Consider the following 19,115-nt stretch of genomic DNA (forward strand, 5'->3'; position numbering starts at 1 on the left):
AGAACGCGGTAGCTTTCTTCACACTCTGGGCAAGATGTTGGGGGCTAGCCCAATCCTGTCTTTGTTGTCCCCGATGGGCATACCCCCAAAGGAGTCTTCAGGGACAGTGCACTGCTGCTGCTGGTAGACAACAGTCCTGGACCTGTATAGCACCTTGCACCTAACTCAACACAATGTATAATGTGCCAAGGTTAGTGCCCATGCAGGATCCAGTGCCTGAATCAACGTTATAGGACAGTCCCACATCTTCTCTACATAAAAGAGGTACTGTCACTGCAGCTGTTTTATGCCAGTGTACAATCACCTGAAGGTTGCTGCATAGAACTCATGCTTAAAGTCTAAAAATCATGTGTCCTGTACTTTACGACTAAGTAAGAGGGAATATACAGGAGAAAGGGAGGGAGGGAGGGAAATAGGAAGGATGGAAAGAGAATGTAAGGGAAGTAAGGTAAGAAGAGAATAGCGAAAGGACCTTTTTATTGTATCTCTCCTTTTTTCTCTTGTTCTAGCTTTCTTTTCTACAATTCTCCATCTCTCTCCCATTGGTGCCCCACTGCCATTCCTCCCTAGACAAAACCATTTTTCCTTCACTTGCACAACACCATTAACAGTGCATCATGTTACCTAACAAAATATAAGGAGAAAATATGTGTACATGTATTAATGATAACTGGTTGTATTCAAAGAAAACCTCCATAATAGCATTATACTCAACCGCTACCCCCAGCAGATACTGCAACGCATCCCATAACCACTTCCAACATGGACTACCATCCCCATATTGCAAATTCTATCAAAATATAACAATCTTTCTTATTGCAGAAGTGTAAAAATATAGGTATATCATTAAGTAGGGAAGGATGAGATGCACAATCTTCCTGCACCACCAAACTCCGATACATGGAACAATTTATCCTATGGTATTTAGCATCAAAATGAATTACATATACTCATAATATATAATCATCTGGACCTATATACAAGAAATGGCTCAATTTAAGATCAGTTCCTTTATGGTAGGAAACATCTGGGATTTAAGTGCTGGGTTTATCTCAAGAATCAAATAAAGAGGGTAGATACGTAACATAAATCTGGGGAATATTTCACATGATTAAACCCCTGATCTTTGATAGTTAAGCTGTACAAGTTGGCTTGATTAATGTTTTTGTGCAAAGATACTAGAGGAAATAATTAATTTTAATTTGTCTATCTTGAATTCATTGTCTTTCTCAAACCTATCAATAAAACATGAAATACAGGTCTGCCAGGTCTTACACTTATACTTATTTAGCATTCACAACCAGCACTCTGATTATCTGATTGGCTAATGCGTGCTCCACCCCCACCTACTTTAGAAACAATATAAGCAGAGTTAAATAGAGTGGTAAAGACTTAACAAATGGTGATCAACTGCTATTTAGAACTACCTTTAAGTCATTTGCTAAATCTACCACTAGCACATAAAAAAAAAGTGACACTATACCACTTGTACAAAGGTCAGCATACCAACCTGGACCTGGACTTCATGTGCAGACCATAGTCTTGTCTTTGGGATAAAGATATATGGACCCTTATAAAAGATTTTACACTGCTGAGGCTAAAAAAGGCAGGACCTGTTCAGTTTTTATATTGAGTCTGATAAGATCAAACTTTAAATTATAAAACCTGTTTTAGTAGGACCTAAAATTTACTTTATAGGTTTGACATGATATACTCTATGGCTACTGTAGTGCAACTTTAGACCTGAGCAAATGGAAAGAATTACGGTACTTGGCATGTCTGAGACTTGGTAATCATTATACATAACTAGTCAAATTCCACCTCCCTTATTTTGCTCCATACCATAGCCTTCCTTATAGTCTTCATCAAGGAGCTGACAACACAGGAGAAGTTAGAGAAAGAAATAGAAGGCGCTAAAGCAAGCCATGGAATATATGCAGCAAGAAGCCGTGTACACAGGTTTCCCGTGTTTGGACGGGAGGTGGCGATGGAATCAAAATGGACACGGAATCCTTGGCTCACAGGAGGCTTTGCTTCCTCACATCTTCTTCTTATAGTCTTCTCTTCATCTCCCTGATTATGGTTCATAGATGAGTGCTATCCTTGGTATTATAAACCGGAACCTCAGTTCGCGTTACGCTGGCCTTTCTGGCATTGCCGGGAGCGAGGGTCAGTGGATCAGGACGGATCAGGTAGCTGCAAAAAGAATGTGTAGTATAGTATTAAACAGCTATCCCAGCCAACAGATAAATCCTGTCAGTCATTAATGCTATCTAGCAAACAATGCAGCTAAACTACAGACCGAAATATCACCCAAATGGGTTTACACTCATCCACATTCTCTGTTCCCTACTACAACCAGAATTCAAAGAGCACCTCACAGGACCATTGGGATTGTACTTCCCGAAGTTCAATCACATTCAAACTTCAAAAGGCAGGTTTCAATCTGATTGGCGAGATGAAAAAACTCTGGCTATTGGCTAATTCTAGAATGGATAGGTAGGAGCCCATGATTCTTTGAGGAGGGCCCTCTGCAACAAAAGATGAACTTTACCGGTTCACTAAGAGGATAATTTTGTTTGTGAATCAATCGGTGAACCACACCGATCAGTCTAATTCATCCAGGTTCAGACTATCAATTGGTTCCCTGTATTCAACCCAGCTAGCCAGGACAATGACCCTAAAAATAGCATAGATGTTTTTTTTGCACATATTGTTCAAATGTATATGAAGCTACAGAAGGACACCTCTTCAGTGTGCAATCCCTGACTCTAAACGGTGTTTAAATAGTTAAATGACATGTTTACCACCCCCATCGCTCTCTCCATCCTGAAACAATCCCCCTATTTGCCCACAGCAGATGGCAGATGGTGGGAGGAAGAGGAGAAGAAGTCAGCAGCACTGTGGGGTGGGGCAGCATACCAGGGGATTGAAGCTGCAGTAAAAGGGAGGAGTTGGATTGTGGACAGGGGGATGATTGGAGGGGAAAATTACTAGAACTGATCCCCCTGTAGCTCCCCTGCAGCAGCTGAATGCCGGCATGAGGGAAAGAAGAAGAAGCTTGCTGTGCTGCAGGGAGTGCCACAGGGGGATTGTTTTCAGGGATTACCCCCCTCTTGTCTACAACCCCCTTCCTGCTGCTTGTCAGCTGCCTGGGTCCCCAGGTTGTACTGATGAGGACCAGGTCCCATATTGGAGGGACTGTGTTACCTGCTTACCAGGGGCTCTGGTTCCAGTTATCAAGAGAGACAATTTGTTCTAATTACTACCACCTGCTACAGCTGCAGAGAGCTGGCTTGAGAGGGAGGACTCTTTCGTCAGCCACCGAGGGACCACTCAGGACCAGAACTGGAGTCATCGGTGAGAGGCCTCTGGCCACCATCTGGTTTAGATAGCTGAGCACTCCAAAGTAATAGGCCCCCATCGCCAACAAACTCCCTACATTGTCCCACTGGCTAGTGTTTAGGTAGGGCATCTCTGCAGTAGGTAGGGTGTACTGCTATTCCTAAGTAATTCATATTATTGTACTGTGTATAATAAGGTACCTGCATTGCTTAATATTCATTGAAAGCTATTTTCTAAGTAACTTATTCCTTTTTAGGGCTTTGTCTTTAAATAAAGCCTATTCAAAATGTATTACAGGTGTGACAGTGTTCACGGGTTGAGGTAAGGGTGGGTCCTCACAGCTGCAAGGCAGAAGGGACCTAATACAATTCAGTGGATTTCTGGAGGGTGAGCGCTACAATAGCTTCAAAGTACAAAATATGAAACCACAAGATGAAACTCAAGGAGACAAGAAAAAAATTGTCAGGAGAAAAAACAGGAGGCAAAGAGAAGCAGACAAGACATGAAAGATATTCCAAGACCAGATGAGACCATTTTTTTTAAAGCGCTCCTAAAGATACTGAGAAACCTCAGAACATCATGCAAAAGACATAATATTGGAATAGGTAGATGTTACCAGAAATCAGAGAGACGAAAAAAGAAAGACTCAGAAAAGCAAAAGGCAATCTGGAAGAGAAAAAGGTTTTATGTTGTATATAGAGTACCGTACTTTCTTTACAAGTAGATTTTGTCTCTTCTATTAGTTTGAGTAGAGAACGTGCTAAAGGAAACCAGTGAGGCATTTCCATCTGCAAAATGGTACAGCACTCAGTCCCACCTACAGGTGCCACCAATATGGAACCAGAATGGAAGAAATGTCACTTCACTGGCTGCCTTCAGATAATAAATGATTAGAGAATCATCAATGAGAGTTGGTATCCTTCAAAATGGGTAATACAGGGGGGAATGAGGGACCTTTGGCTATGAGAAGGTGAGCTGGTGGTCTGAGCTGTTGGGTTCAGATAAGGCAGAGAATGGCAAATATGTTCATCTATGTAGTTCAGCAATGCTTTAGATCTAAACCATCTACTAAGATGACTAAACTAAGACCTCAGATGCTGCATGACCCAGCCACAAGTAAATAGAGGCTCTTCTGCCCTTCCTTTGGGGAAATTACTACCTGAAACAATGAAATCATTGTATTTTCTTGAAACAGGGTTGGCTGCCATCTGAAGTCTGAATGGAGGATTAGGTAGCTAATGAAACACTGAACCCCAAATGGACATATTAAACCTACCACCAAGCTGCATTATGCTGCATTAATCGTGGGCTCCATGGATGGCCAGCATTTATATTGCAGTCCTTCTTCTGAATAGCCAACTGCATGGTTTCCATCTCCAACTTTAGTAGCTCTAAAGCAGCACCTGGTACACAGCATCACCCAATGATATACTTAGCTAAAACCTAAAAATGAATGGCACAGTGATGAACTAAGAGAAGAATATGAGACTTACACAACATCATTAAGTTCCAGCTTTGTATCCGGAGGAGGATTTATAAGAATATAAGATAGTGAATTGTCTGTATCCATTATGTCCACTACATGAAAGAGAGAAACAGTAGTTAAAAAAATAATAGTAATAATAATAGATAATAAAATATATATATACAGTACAGTATACACACATTAGGAAAAAAAAAAGCTCCTCCTGTCTGTGTCACCCTGCGGTAAGTAGGACAGACTTCATGTTACATAGCTTCCCATAGGTGGGGTCATCCTGTGGTTGGAGGGACAGACTACATAGCTCTTTCCATCCCTGCCACCCTCTGGCAGAAGAGACAGACTTCATATTCATTGCTCCTCCATCTCTGTGTCATTCTGTAGTGGGAGGACAGACTTCATGTCACATAGCTCCTCCGGTCTGTGTCACCTTATGGTGGGAGGGACAGACTCTCTATCACATAACTCCTTCTGCCCATGTCATCCTGAGGGGGGGAAGGACAGACTTCACGTAACATAGTTCCTCCTGGGTGGTATCACCCTGTGATGGGAGGGACAGACTTCACGTGACATAGTTCCTCCTGGGTGGAATCACCCTGTGGTGGGAGGGACAGACTTCATATCACATAGCTCCTCCTGTCTGTGTCACCTTGTGGTTGGAGGAACAGACTCTCCATCACATAACTCCTTCTGCCCATGTCACCCTGTTGGGGGGAGAACCAGACTTCACATGACATAGTTCCTCCTGGGTGGTATCACCCTGTGGTGGGGGGACAGACTTCACGTGACATAGTTCCTCCTGGGTGGTATCACTCTGTGATGGGAGGGACAGACTTCACGTGACATAGTTCCTCCTGGGTGGCATCACCCTGTGGTGGGAGGGACAGACTTCATATCACATAGCTCCTCCTGTCTGTGTGACCTTGTGGTTGGAGGAACAGACTCTCCATCACATAACTCCTTCTGCCCATGTCACCTTGTTGGGGGGAGAACCAGACTTCACGTGACATAGTTCCTCCTGGGTGGTATCACCCTGTGGTGGGGGGACAGACTTCACGTGACATAGTTCCTCCTGGGTGGTATCACCCTGTGGTGGGGGGGACAGACTTCATGTCACATAGTTCCTCCTGGGTGGTATCACCCTGTGGTGGGAGAGACAGAATTCATGTCACATAGTTCCTCCTGGGTGGTGTCACCCTGTGGTGGGAGGGACAGACTTTATATCACATAGCTCCTCCTGTCTGTGTCACCTTGTGGTTGGAGGAACAGACTCTCCATCACATAACTCCTTCTGCCCATGTCACCCTGTTGGGGGGAGAACCAGACTTCACGTGACATAGTTCCTCCTGGGTGGTATCACCCTGTGGTGGGGGGACAGACTTCACGTGACATAGTTCCTCCTGGGTGGTATCACTCTGTGATGGGAGGGACAGACTTCACGTGACATAGTTCCTCCTGGGTGGTATCACCCTGTGGTGGGAGGGACAGACTTCATATCACATAGCTCCTCCTGTCTGTGTCACCTTGTGGTTGGAGGAACAGACTCTCCATCACATAACTCCTTCTGCCCATGTCACCTTGTTGGGGGGAGAACCAGACTTCACGTGACATAGTTCCTCCTGGGTGGTATCACCCTGTGGTGGGGGGACAGACTTCACGTGACATAGTTCCTCCTGGGTGGTATCACCCTGTGGTGGGGGGGACAGACTTCATGTCACATAGTTCCTCCTGGGTGGTATCACCCTGTGGTGGGAGAGACAGAATTCATGTCACATAGTTCCTCCTGGGTGGTGTCACCCTGTGGTGGGAGGGACAGACTCCATGTCACATAGCTCCTCCTGTCACCCTGTGGTAGGAGGGATAGGCTATATGTTACTCAGATCTATCCTGTATGTGAAAAACTGATCATACGTGTTATCATCTGACTGTACAGTCCTTCTTTAACTACTCGCGTACATACCGCCATATGTCTAAAAATGCTGCAGGAGTGGTTGCTCATTTTCATTTTCAAATAACATTGCAAAAATCATTCAGTGCACCCATTAATAGCTCTGAACCAAGCTATCATTGGATGGCTTAGATCACATACAGTATACAGCACACAGAGCTGATCCGAGTGGCTCTCTACCTTGTGATCACAGTGATCACAAATATAAACAGACTAGCATTTACATTATAACCCCCCCCATAGGCAGGAACAGTCTCTTTTTTCCACTACAGGTGGCACTCATCTGCAGCAGCAATGCAGCAGAAGAGAACATGGTTTCCCTATGGTTTTCTGGGTCACTGGGACAGTGATTCAGTTGAAAACCGACGGCCTATGTGACTCTGGCCATTTTTGGTCAGGCAGAGCCTATTTAAGACCCTGCCTCCTGGGTTTGGCACACATTTTGTATGTGGACAGCATAGAAACAGGTTGCACGTCTGTAAGGGAATCTGATATCGGCAGGGAAAGGTTCCAGACAACAATGGAAAGTGAAGGGACACGCCACTCTCGGAAGTCTCCCCGCTAGTGCTTGGACGGCCAGGCCGCATTCTCCCCCTCAAGACAGACGCTGTCATCTCAGCTGAGATTTGCTCTGCTACACGCTGTGACAATTGTGAGTGTTCCCGGTTGGCCTGACTTCTGCCAGATTGTTTGAACTGTTTATCTTTGGTTAATACAAGTTCTCCATTACTTATGGAGTATGTGTTAATGCTGCTGCACCCACCCACACCCTTCCTATTACAATGGAGAAAGGGTAGGAAAGAGGAACTAATAAATGAACAAGTCAATAATTCATTAGTAGAAAATCAAAGGCAGCAACATTCAGAGTTTCATTTGATAGTGGGATCATTTTAACCCTTTTGCCACCCTCCTTTTCTGTACATCTGATCTCCATTGTGTCTCTGAAGTGGCCCTTTATTAACCCCTTCACCTCCCTCTATTCTGCACATCTGAAAATGAACCCCTTCACTGCCATCCTCCCATTGTATATGCCCTGTACATTAACCCCTTCACCTATTCCTCCCTCTGTGCATGACCTGTATGCATTGTATCAAGTGCACCATTATCAAACTCCATGTTTTAATACCAGCATGTTTCCACATTTTCAGAAAGTTGTGGAAAAAAACAAGATTCCATTGGAGTGTCTACTTTTCAAAAAAGGGAAATTTGGGACATTTTTGTACTGTTTTGTCATTTTGTATTTGATATGTTTTATAATAGAAAGTAAGGGGAACATTTTTTTTGGTCTTTTTTTTATATAATAAAAATATAACATTGGCTATTAAATATTACTAATAGAAAGCTCTATCTGTCTTAACAAAATTGTTTTAAAATTATTTTGTTACAGCGTTGCACGACTGAGTATTTGTCAGTCAAACCCTCACAACACAGGAAAATGGCCTGGTAATGAAGGTGGTAATACAGCTTAGTATTAATGTGTTACTAAACCCAGGACCCTGCATTCACTATATATGGTCTCCCAAAGTACACAGAACATAGTAATGCAATTATTTTAGTAATTATAAAGTGCTAAATACCTTTTTCCATCAGCAGTATACAGTAAACCACCGCTCCATTGCGGTTCAGTTTTTGCGGTTCCGGTATATTGCGTTTTTTTTCTGTAATGTTATTTTACTATATAAATCATTAAAAATGTAATATTTTTGTGTTTTCCATAGCTCTTGCTCTGTCTCTAAGTATCTTTTATGTGTTTAAATGAGTTTCTATTGTTTTAAAAGTGTGTTTAAAGACCTCAAAATGCTTTTACACGTACAGTGACAGTAAAAAAAACATGCCTACAGTGTATTTTAATAGGGTTTTTCTATTTCGCGGATTTTCACTTTTCGCGGGTGGGTCCAGAACGTAACCCCCGCGATGGAAGGGGGTTTACTGTATAGCAGTCTTGTGACTTCTATCAGTGTCCGGCCGAGTACTGGTTAAAACTTGTAAGAGGAGTTTTTATTCTCCTCTGGCTGTCCCATGAGGCTGCAGGACCCCTTGCCCTCTGTCTAGACAGTGCTTATTGGCCCTGTGCTAATTACATGCACCCTCCAAAAAAAAAAAACTCTGTAGCCTGTGTGTGTCTCTTACTGTATGCTGCTGTGGAAAGGCCCAGATGCTTCATCCTGGTCTTCACCAACGCATTGAGCTCCTGCCGTTCTGACCGCCTGTAGAGGCTCATTCTCTGCTGGCTGATTCTTTCAGAAGCTGATTTCCCAGGTTGCTTTGCTCCTTTACGACTTAGCCTTCTAGCCCATTGCATACTCTTCCGGCGCAGTAATGGGTGATCAGACTGGTCGCTAGAGGTGGAGTTGCGGTGTGGGCCTCGGCTTTGGATTGTGTCTCCCCAACGAGTCTCTCTTGTGTCTTCATAGTCCTCCACACTTATAGAGACCTGTGACTGCAATAATAGAGAAGTTTTGTGTATGAGAGCATTCGTTCACTTTCATAGATCAATTCCTCCATTCATCAAGGCAATGAGCAGCAAGATCAACTCCCAATAAGCCATGCATTCACACAAACAGGGAAGAGCTAAAGTGTATGTAAACCCAAAAGACAACCTTCTCTTATTTGCTTTCTTTAGAATGTAAAAAAAAGGGACATTTATTAACATTTCCTTAGAGAAGAAGAGTTTAATTTTGGGCTCTTTCACACGGCCGTTCAGTATTTTGGCTCCGCTCCGGTCCTTTTTTTTTTTTTTCACGGAGCGGATGACACTTGTGTCATCCGCTCCATATGTCCGCATATAATCCCATCCGTTTGCGGAGGATATACGGACATAATGTAAGTCTATGGGCATTGCGGATGTCAGCGGATGACACCGCTGACATCCGATTTTGCTTCCTTTCCGTTTTTTTAACGGAGGAAAAATAGGGTTCTGTTCCGTTCCAAAAAACGGAACAGAACTGAAAGGACGAAAATCGGATGTCAGCGGATAGTCATCCACTGACATCCGCAATGCCATTGACATACATTATGTCCGTAAATCATCCGCAAAAAAATAGGATGATTTGCGGACATACGGAACGCCCGTGTGAAAGGCCCCTATCAGTATCAGTCCTTATTTGTAAATTTAAAGGGCCAGTTCACCTAAAAGTGATAGTTACAGGTGGAGCCTGGTTTCTTGTATGTCATAATTCATGACACCACCTGGGTATTGTGTGTTTACACCCACCTGTGTGTGTTCCAGCACCTCTGGTTACATTCTCTATTATACAAAAAAAAAATAAGCTTCCAGAGAGAGGGGAAACCCATCATAATGAACACAGTAGATGTGCAGACCTGGAAGCCTAGAGGTCTCTCCAGAAAATGTTCTTCAAGAAATTTATAAAGAACAGAAAGGTGGTATAAAAACCCAACACCAAACTGCTTTATGCAGTGGGGCCAATCCTGAACTGCATGGTAAAATGCTCTTTTGGCTGTAAGTGGTGGAGAAGGGAAAAAACAAATACCTGATTCCTTGCTCCCCTGGCAGCTGGTGAATTTATCTGCTGTCTAAGGCTGGCCATACACTATACAATTTTCTTATTCCATTTCCTTTAGATTTACCTTAAACTATGTAGTGCAAGGGCCTGCCTGACTGCATACAAATTGAAAGTGTTTAGGTTTGACCTAATATTACATGGTTTTGGTAAATCTAAAGGAAAGTTGAACAAGAAAATTGTATAGTGTATGGCCAGCCTAAGGTTCTGAGTTTTGGGTGGGCCTTCACCATCCTCCCATACAATGCAGGGCTGCTGGTCCTGCATTGTATGTGAAGACAAAGCGAAGTAAAGCAGCAATGGAAGGTGGTTGTATGAAGAGAAGAAGCCTGCAGGAGCGAGGAATAAGGTAAGTAATTGTACTTATTCTTTCCCCCTAACCAAGTGAGAATTTAACCAATGCAGTGTATGGGAGACCTACTGCATAGGTACATTTAAAGCGGAGTTCCGGCCACAAAATCGACCTAATCGATTTTGTTGCCATCCGCTTGCTCTTCTTCACCTGAAAAGGAATTGGATAGTTAGGATTATTTATTTATTTTTTACTGACCTTGTAATTGTAGAAAGAAATACTCACCTATTTTCCACTTCCTCCCTCTGTGGCCGCGGCCCGCGCCACCACTTGCGGTTTGCAATGATTCCTGGGAGCTGAACGTCATCGCTCCCAGGAATCAATGCGACGGCACCGGCCCCGCTCGTCACTTCCGGTGCGACGCCGCATTCCATGCTAAACAGCTTCTGGGCATGCCCAGAAGCTGTGTAGGAATGCGGCGCCGCACCGGAAGTGACGAGAGGGGCCGGGGCAGGCGCATTCTGGGAGAAGAAGACACGGAAGAGGACGCAGAAGAGGATCGCGCTGGCTTCAGCTGCCCACAACAGAGATGGCAACGCTGTAGAACAAATTTTATAAGTGAGTATTTCTTCTTGCAGGTAAGTGCGAACCGGGACAGATCAGAGGCTAGCCATTGTGGAATGTACTAGCCCTGACTGTCCCGGGGGTATGTTCATTGAAAAAATGTTTTTGTGGCCGGAACTCCGCTTTAATAACAGCCCTGAGTCAAGCTTTAATTCTCCACCAGCTTAACAAAAACTGAGCTATCTGTTTGGGTGGATTAACCGTTTAACTTTGGTCATGAGGTACCAGTTAGTTTTTTTCCCATTCATCAGGCAGGGGCAATGGAGCAGATGGGCTTGACGTATTTCCTCCGTTGCATTCTACAAATGGATATACAAATAATATTTCATATCAGTCACAAAGTATATGTGGCACTGCCCCTTAGAGGACTGCCCTAGAGCACTCCACTTGAGCATTAGAACACATTTTCAGAAATTTTCTTCGGTCCTGGCCATTAGCAACCATTCCAGTAACCCAGGGCGATATCCTGGACGAGCCCCCAAATGTAGCACTGCCCCCTAGAGGACTGCTAAGAATACACTTTCTGGATTCCCCTGGGTTACCCTTAGCAACTGATAGCAGATAAACAGCAATGAAAGTCCTTGGCTCAGTCAATAATCAATCCAGGGGATATTATTTTTGTGTTTTTATTGGATAGAAGAAGGGATGAGTGGGATACTCCAACTATTAACTATTGACAGTCTTGAGGACAGCTAACTGTAGAATGCTGCAAGGCCGCTGCTTCACCTTGCCACTGAAGTGAAGATACTTTAAAGGTTCCTGCTTGTTTATTCTCTTGAGGGTTCTAACTTGGCACCCCCTTTACTCTCACTGCCTGTGTGCTGACACCCATCAGCTGACTCTAGCCTCTGGAGTGGTCCCCTGGGCAAGTTGTTCTGTACTCACAGACACTGTTTTTCCAACTACACTAGGGGAGTTGCCTCCAACTCCCCTAGTCAGCTTCCACTGGACCTCTGGCTTCAGCCACACTTTCTGGTTCACTAGGCCGACTGCCTGTGACCACCTTCCACAGCTTCAGAAGAGGAGACAGCTGTCACCCTCCTTCTGGGACTTGGCTTCCCGCCCAAAGACACCCTGCCACATGTGTCCTTGGCTTTTATAGCATATCCCAGGATGCACCACTTGTCTGTACCAACCCACTGTGACAGCTACAAAAGCCTGTGTGTCACTGGCTGTGTTTCTTCCACTGTCCAACAGGCCTCCCTATTGGACACAGTGGGGACACTCCCTCAGCCCAGGTGAATCACACATCAGACACACTGAACAGGCCCAACTAGTGATAATGCTCTCGTGATAAGCAGAGTGCAGCTATGTTTTACCTGCTGCTCTCCTGATAGGCAGGCAGAGCCAAAACTACTCTCCCTACCTAGCACCTATCTAGGAGGGTGCTACAGATATTTAAAAAAATCACATGATATTCACTCAAAAGATAACTGTTAAAAAAAATTATATAAAACATTACATATATAAATAAAAAATGATCTATAAATAAAGACAAAACCAAACATAAAATCACCAGATTAGATTGAGAAACTCATAATTAATGTGCAGTCCACTAGAGGGAGTTAGTGTTTTACTCAAAATGATTCAAATGTAGAAATTCATTGAGTTAAATACAAGCTCCCTCTAATCAGGAGTTCCCTAATCCGATCGTGATTTTATGCTTGATAGTGAGATGAGTTTTCAAATGTAACCATATTACTAATATTATGCTTGCTGTCTATCCTTTTTCTATATACAGTATTTATATTTTGAATTTTTTTATGTGGAATTTTTCTTTTTCTATATATGATTTTTGCTTTTATATAGATACTGTATATATTATCTATCTATCTAGGTAGTAAAATAGATTTTTTTTCTACATTCATTTTTCTAGTGAAGATCATGTGATTTTAGGTTAACCTGATTTTTATCTTATAATTGATATAACGTATTATTTGTACATCCATTTGTTCCTATGCCACAGTGGCACACTCATGAGTTTTTTGCTCATCTTATGCTTCCATCAGTGCTGTATTTTGGCCTAGGCCGACAAGGCTCAGGCCTAGGGCAGCACTTTGCAGGGGGGGCAGCAAAAAAGCTGCCCAAAAGCTACCCCCCCCCCTCCACCTGAGGCACTATTGGCCACTGGTTGCTAGAGCCGCCTCTCTCAACCCATCCTCTCTTTCTCACCCCCCCTCTTCTCTCTCTCTCACTCCATTCTCTCTCTCTCACCCCCCCCCCCTCGCTCTCTCATCCTCTCATTGCCCCCCTTCTCTCTCACCCCCCCTCTCTCTCTCATCCCTCCTCTCTCTCTCTCATCCCCCCTCTCTCTCTCATCCCCCCTCTCTCTCACCACTCCCTCTCTCTCTCTCTCTCTCTCTCTCTCTTTCACCTCTCTCTCTCTCTCTCACTCCCTCTCTCTCTCTCTCTCTCTCTCTCTCTCTCTCTCTCTCTCTCTCTCTCACCCCTCCCTCTCTCACCCCCCCTCTCTCTCTCATCCCTCCTCTCTCTCTCTCTCTCTCTCATCCCCCCCTCTCTCCCTCTCTCATCCCCCCCTCTCTCTCACCACTCCCTCTCTCTCTCTCTCTCTCACCCCTCCCTCTCTCTCTCTCTCTCTCTCTCTCTCTCACTCCCTCTCTCTCTCTCTCTCTCACCCCTCCCTCTCTCACCCCTCCCTCTCTCTCATCCCCCCTCAACCACCCCCCTCTCTCTATTCCACCCCCTTGTGAGATCTCAGGGGTTCATGCTGGGACTTGTATTCCTTACATTTTGGAGGGAGTCACATCTGTTAAAAATTAGTGGGGCAAATTTACATAGGAGGGGGAGGGGGGCACCCAATTTTAGTTTTGCCTAGGGTAGCACAAAACCAAAATACACCACTGGCTTCCATATATGATTTATACACGTTTTACTATTCATGTATATATTTGTATTATAGCCATGGTTCATTGGCCATTTCTTTTCTGCTAGTTGTGACTTTGTTATCAAGAATAAAGGATATATGGGCTTTAATTCATCTTTTGGAACACACAGGCAGCAATTAAAAAAAATTACAGGGGTTTGAACTCTTCCTCATTCAATCAAGCTAAAAAAAGGATGCTTTAGAAATACTTTGGGGCTTATTCATAAAGCAGTGAATTTTCACCAAACATTCTCTGCAGGTGAACCTTACATGTGCATGGCAGTGATGCACCACCAGTAGATGTTTGATTAGGGTCATATTCATTGCTTTATAAATGTCCCCCTTTACATGCACAACTGCAATTTTAAATGCATTTGGGGTTCTGCTGCTGGCAGGGCCCAAAGTATACCTCTGAAACTGGCAGCATGTGGGTTTCAGTCCGAAAAATGCCGATAGGTATGTCCCCAGTAGTGGAGCAGAGCTTCTGATACAGCCGACCATAGCTACGAATCCAGAGGTCCTCCTCTGTCACCTGCAGCTGTGAACAAGCAGTGCCATATACTGTTACTACAGTAGATTACCCATTTCAAAAACAGAGGGCGTAATATCACAAGCAGGAGAGAATCACAGTGTTCACCATATGCAAGCTTCTCTAGTTTTGTTGAAAAAAACAATCCCCACCACAGTAGTTTTAAAAACTTGCACTGATTTATATCAAGCTTTTTTACAGAGCCGTACTTACTTCTGTTCTCAAGATATTAAAAAAAAGGTAGATCCAATGGACCTGCTGTATGGTTTCCAGTTAACACAAAGTGGGCAATTGCTCTTCTACTGTTATCACATTAACTCTGCTTGAATTAGAGAGCTTGCTACACCCCTAAAACATTGCAACGCGCTTCTCATTTTTTGGCCTAAAAGTGTTACGTAATTTTGCATTAGATATGTTCCAGATCTAATATGATGCATGCTTGTTTTTTATTATTATATAGTAGTTATTTATACACTTTGTGTGTGCTCCCATATTGTATGATTACCAATTGTTGACTGGTTCTCTTTAAAGCTCTATGCAAGGAGATAAATACATGGTAAAAATACATCCTGTTTATAGAAAATAGTTTAGCAACTGTTAAAGCTGAACACCAGGCACGATCTTAAAGCGGAGTTCCACCCTGGATTTGTTTTTTTTTTTTTTAATACCCCCGGGACAGTCAGGGCTAGTGCATTCCACAATGGCTAGCCTCTGATCTGTCCCGGGTTGCACTTACCTGCAAGACGAAATACTTACCTTGCAAACGTCTTGTCCAGCGCTGCCATCTCAGATGTGGGCAGCTTGAAGCCAGCGCGTCCTCTTCGGCGTCTTCTTCCGCCTTCTGTGGTCCCACGATGCTCTGCGCCGGCCCCGACGTCACTTCCGGGTCGCGCGCGTCGCCCCTCCACAGCTTCTGGGCATGCCCAGAAGCTGTTTAGAAGGGGATGACGCGCGCGACCCGGAACTGACGTCGGGGCCGGTGCAGGCGCAATGATTCCTGGGAGCTATGACGTCCAGCTCCCAGGAATCATTGCAGAGCCAGGAAGTGACGACGGGCCGCGGCCGAGGAAGGAGGAAGAAGGAAGTAAGGTAAGTATATTTTGTTCGCTACGAGGTAAGTAAAAAAAAAAAAAATATGCGATTATCCATTTCTTTTTCAGGTGACCCGGAGCGAGAAGATGGAGGTAAGTATAAAAATAGGGTGGAACTCCACTTTAAAGTGATTGAACAGTCTTGTTTTTGTTTGTTAAATAACAAACATGTTATACTTACCTCCTCTGGGCAGTTAGTTTTGCACAGAGCAGCCCAGATCCTCCTCTTCTCAGGTCCCTCTTCGGCGCTCCTGGCCCCTCCCTCCTGTTGAGTGTCCCCCACAACAAGCAGCTCCCAGGGGGGCACCGGAGCAAAGTCACAACTCCCTGTGTCCATTCAGACACGGAGCCGTGAGCTGACCCCGCCCCCTCTGTCTCGTGATTGCCTAAATTATTTTGATTGACAGCAGTGGGAGCCAATAGTGCCGTGCTGCCAATGAGGAGAGGAGTCCAAGGCAGCTTAGAGAATCCTGCAACATCGCTGGATAAAGACGGGCTCAGGTAAGTATTAGGGAGCTGAAGGGGGCTGCTGCACACAGAAGGTTTTTTTATCTTAATGCATAGAATGTATTAGGGATAAAAAAAAAAACTTCTGCCTTTACAATCCCTTTAATTGCAAACTTACATTGGTCCAGCTTGGCACAATATAAATATTCATATCTCATACCTGATGAACTGCTGGTGTGCCATGAACAAAGTATTCATACCCCTTAAAACAGGGATACTCAAACTTCGGCTCTCCAGCTGTTGCGGAACTACACATCCCATGAGGCATTGTAAAACTCTGACATTCACAGACATGACTGGGCATGATGGGAATTGTAGTTCCTGAACAACTGGAGGGCCATAGTTTGAAGACCCCTGCCTTTAAATTTTCCACATTTTGTCATGTTACAACCAAAAACGTAATGTATTTTATTGGGATTTTATGTGATAGACCGACACAAAGTGGCACATAATTGTGAAGTGGTAGCAAAATGAGAAATGGTTTTCACATTTTTTTACAAATAATTCTGTGAAAAGTCTGGTGTGGATTTGTATTCAGCCCCCCTGAGCCAATACTTTGTAGAACCACCTTTCGCTGCAATTACAGCTGCAAGTCTTTTTGGGGATGTCTTTACCAGCTTTGCACATCTAGAGAGTGAAATTTTTACCATTCTTCATTGCAAAATAGCTCAAGCTCTGTCAGATTGGATGGAGAGCGTCTGTGAATAGCAATTTTCAAGTCTTGTCACAGATTCTCAATTGAATTTAGATTGGGCCATTCTAACACATGAATATGCTTTGATCTAAACCATTCCATTGTAGCTCTGGCTGAATGTTTAGGGTCGTTGTCCTGCTGGAAGGTGAACCTCCACCCCAGTCTCAAGTCTTTTGCAGACTCTAACAGGTTTTCTTCTAAGATTGCCCTGTATTTGGCTCCATCCATCTTCCCATCAACTCTGGCCAGCTTCCCTGTCCCTGCTGAAGAAAAACATCTCCACACCATGATGCTGCCACCACCATCTTTCACGGTGAGGATGGTGTGTTCAGAGTGATGTGCAGTGGTGATTCTGCCACACATAGCATTTTGCTTTTAAGTAAAAAAGTTCAATTTTGGTCTCATCTGACCAGACCACCTTCTTCCACATGTTTGCTGTGTCCCCCACATGGATTCTCACAAACTGCAAACGGGGCATCTTATGGCTTTCTTTCAACAATGGCTTTCTTCTTGTCACTCTACCATAAAGGCCAGATTTGTGGAGAGCACAACTAATAGTTGCCCTTTGGAAAGATTCTCTCACCTGAGCTGTGGATCTCTGCAGCTCCTCCAGAGTTACCAGGGGCCTCTTGGCTGCTTCTCTGATGAATGCTCTCCTTGTCCGGCCTGTCAATTTAGGTGGACGGCCATGTCTTGGTAGGTTTGCAGTTGTGCCATACTCTTTCCATTTTCAGATGATGGATTGAACAGTGCTCCATGAGATGTTCAAAGCTTGGGATATTTTTTTAGAACATAACCCTGCTTAAAACTTCTCCACAACTTAATCCCTGACCTGTCTGGTGTGTTTCTTGGCCTTCATGATGCTGTTTGTTCACTAAGGTTCTCTAACAAACCTCTAAAGGCCTCACAGAACAGCTGTATTTATACTAAGATTAAATTACACACAGGTGGACTCTATTTACTATTTAGGTGACTTCTGAAGGCAATTGGTTCTACTAGTTTTTAGTTAAGGGTATCAGAGTAAAGGGGGTTGAAAACAAATGAACGTCACACCATTTCAGATATTTATTTAACCACTTATGACGTCCCTGGGTGGACGTCATATGACGACGGTAAACTTTGCGGTAGTGTACCGGGATGATGCTTCTAGCTAGAGGCATCATCCTGGTACCGTGGTTTAGAGCCGACGGTTGGCTTTCCGTCGGTAACGACCGATGCGGCTCGGGAGCCGCTCGATCGTTACCCGGGGGTGGGAGGGGACGCCCTCCCACCGCCTTCCGTGGCTTTTACCCCCGAGCCGTCCGCCGGCTGGATGGAGTCCCGATCAATGCCGGAAACGGCTTTGATCGGGTCTCCGATGACGTAACCCGGAGGCGGCGTCCATGACGTCACTTCCGGGTTACTGTGCTGCAAAAGGCGGCAAATTTGAAAAACTGCTGTATGCAAAAACGCCGTTTTCTGCGTTTTGCATACAGGGAAGTGTAGTGGAGGGGTCTAGGGTCTTTTAGACCCTCGATCCCTCCATAAAGTGTACCTGTCACTGCATATTGCTGTCACAAGGGATGTTTACATTGCTTGTGACAGCAATAAAAGTGATCAGATTTTTATTTTTTTTTTTTAAAACTGTAATTAAGTTAAAAAAATAAATAAAATAAATGGGAAAAAAAATAAAATTTAGCCACCCCCGTCACCGTTAGCTCGCGCACAAAAAAAACGTATACGGAAGTCGAGCCGCAAATTAAATCGCTGTTCAAACCACACGTGAGGTATTGCCGCGATCGCCAGAGCGTGAGCAATAATTTAAAAAAAAGAGCTACACTCTAACTCTAAACTGGTAGCCGTTAAATAAATTTAAAGCGTCGCCTATTGAGATCTCTATTGACCGTAGTTTGTCGCCATCCCACGGGGGGGGGCGCAATTTTAAACCGTAACATGTTGGGTATCTATTTACTCGGCGTGACATCATCTTTCACAATATAGAAAAAAGATGGGCTAACTTTACTGTTTAGTATTTTTTAAATGCAGTGAAATGTGATTTTTCAAAATTTTTCCCCAAAAAATGGCGTTTTAAAGACCGCTGCGCAAATACCACGTGACAAAAAATATTGCAATGACCGACATTTTATTCTCCAGAGTCTTTGCTAAAAAAATATATATAATGTTTGGGGGTTCTAAGTAGGGCTGCAACTAACGATTATTT

General features: G+C 44.0%; 1 protein-coding gene across 2 annotated transcripts in view; it reads right to left on the reverse strand.

The window, feature by feature from the left end:
- Positions 1–1,316: 1,316 nt before the first annotated feature.
- Positions 1,317–19,115, reverse strand: part of LOC309553391 (potassium channel subfamily T member 2-like) — a 422,810-nt gene continuing 405,011 nt past the window's right edge. For both annotated transcript variants that reach the window (XM_082254566.1, XM_082254567.1), the window contains exons 27-30: positions 14,504–14,632; positions 8,904–9,213; positions 4,839–4,923; positions 1,317–2,196 (exon numbers count right to left, since the gene is read on the reverse strand). In XM_082254566.1, coding sequence (XP_082110692.1) covers positions 2,085–2,196; positions 4,839–4,923; positions 8,904–9,213; positions 14,504–14,632 — 636 coding nt within the window. In that variant the 3' untranslated portion in view covers positions 1,317–2,084. The remainder of the gene's footprint in view (positions 2,197–4,838; positions 4,924–8,903; positions 9,214–14,503; positions 14,633–19,115) is intronic.

The sequence above is a fragment of the Pelophylax lessonae genome (genome assembly GCF_965119305.1).
Source record: "Pelophylax lessonae genome assembly, chromosome: 4".
Lineage (NCBI taxonomy): Eukaryota > Metazoa > Chordata > Amphibia > Anura > Ranidae > Pelophylax > Pelophylax lessonae.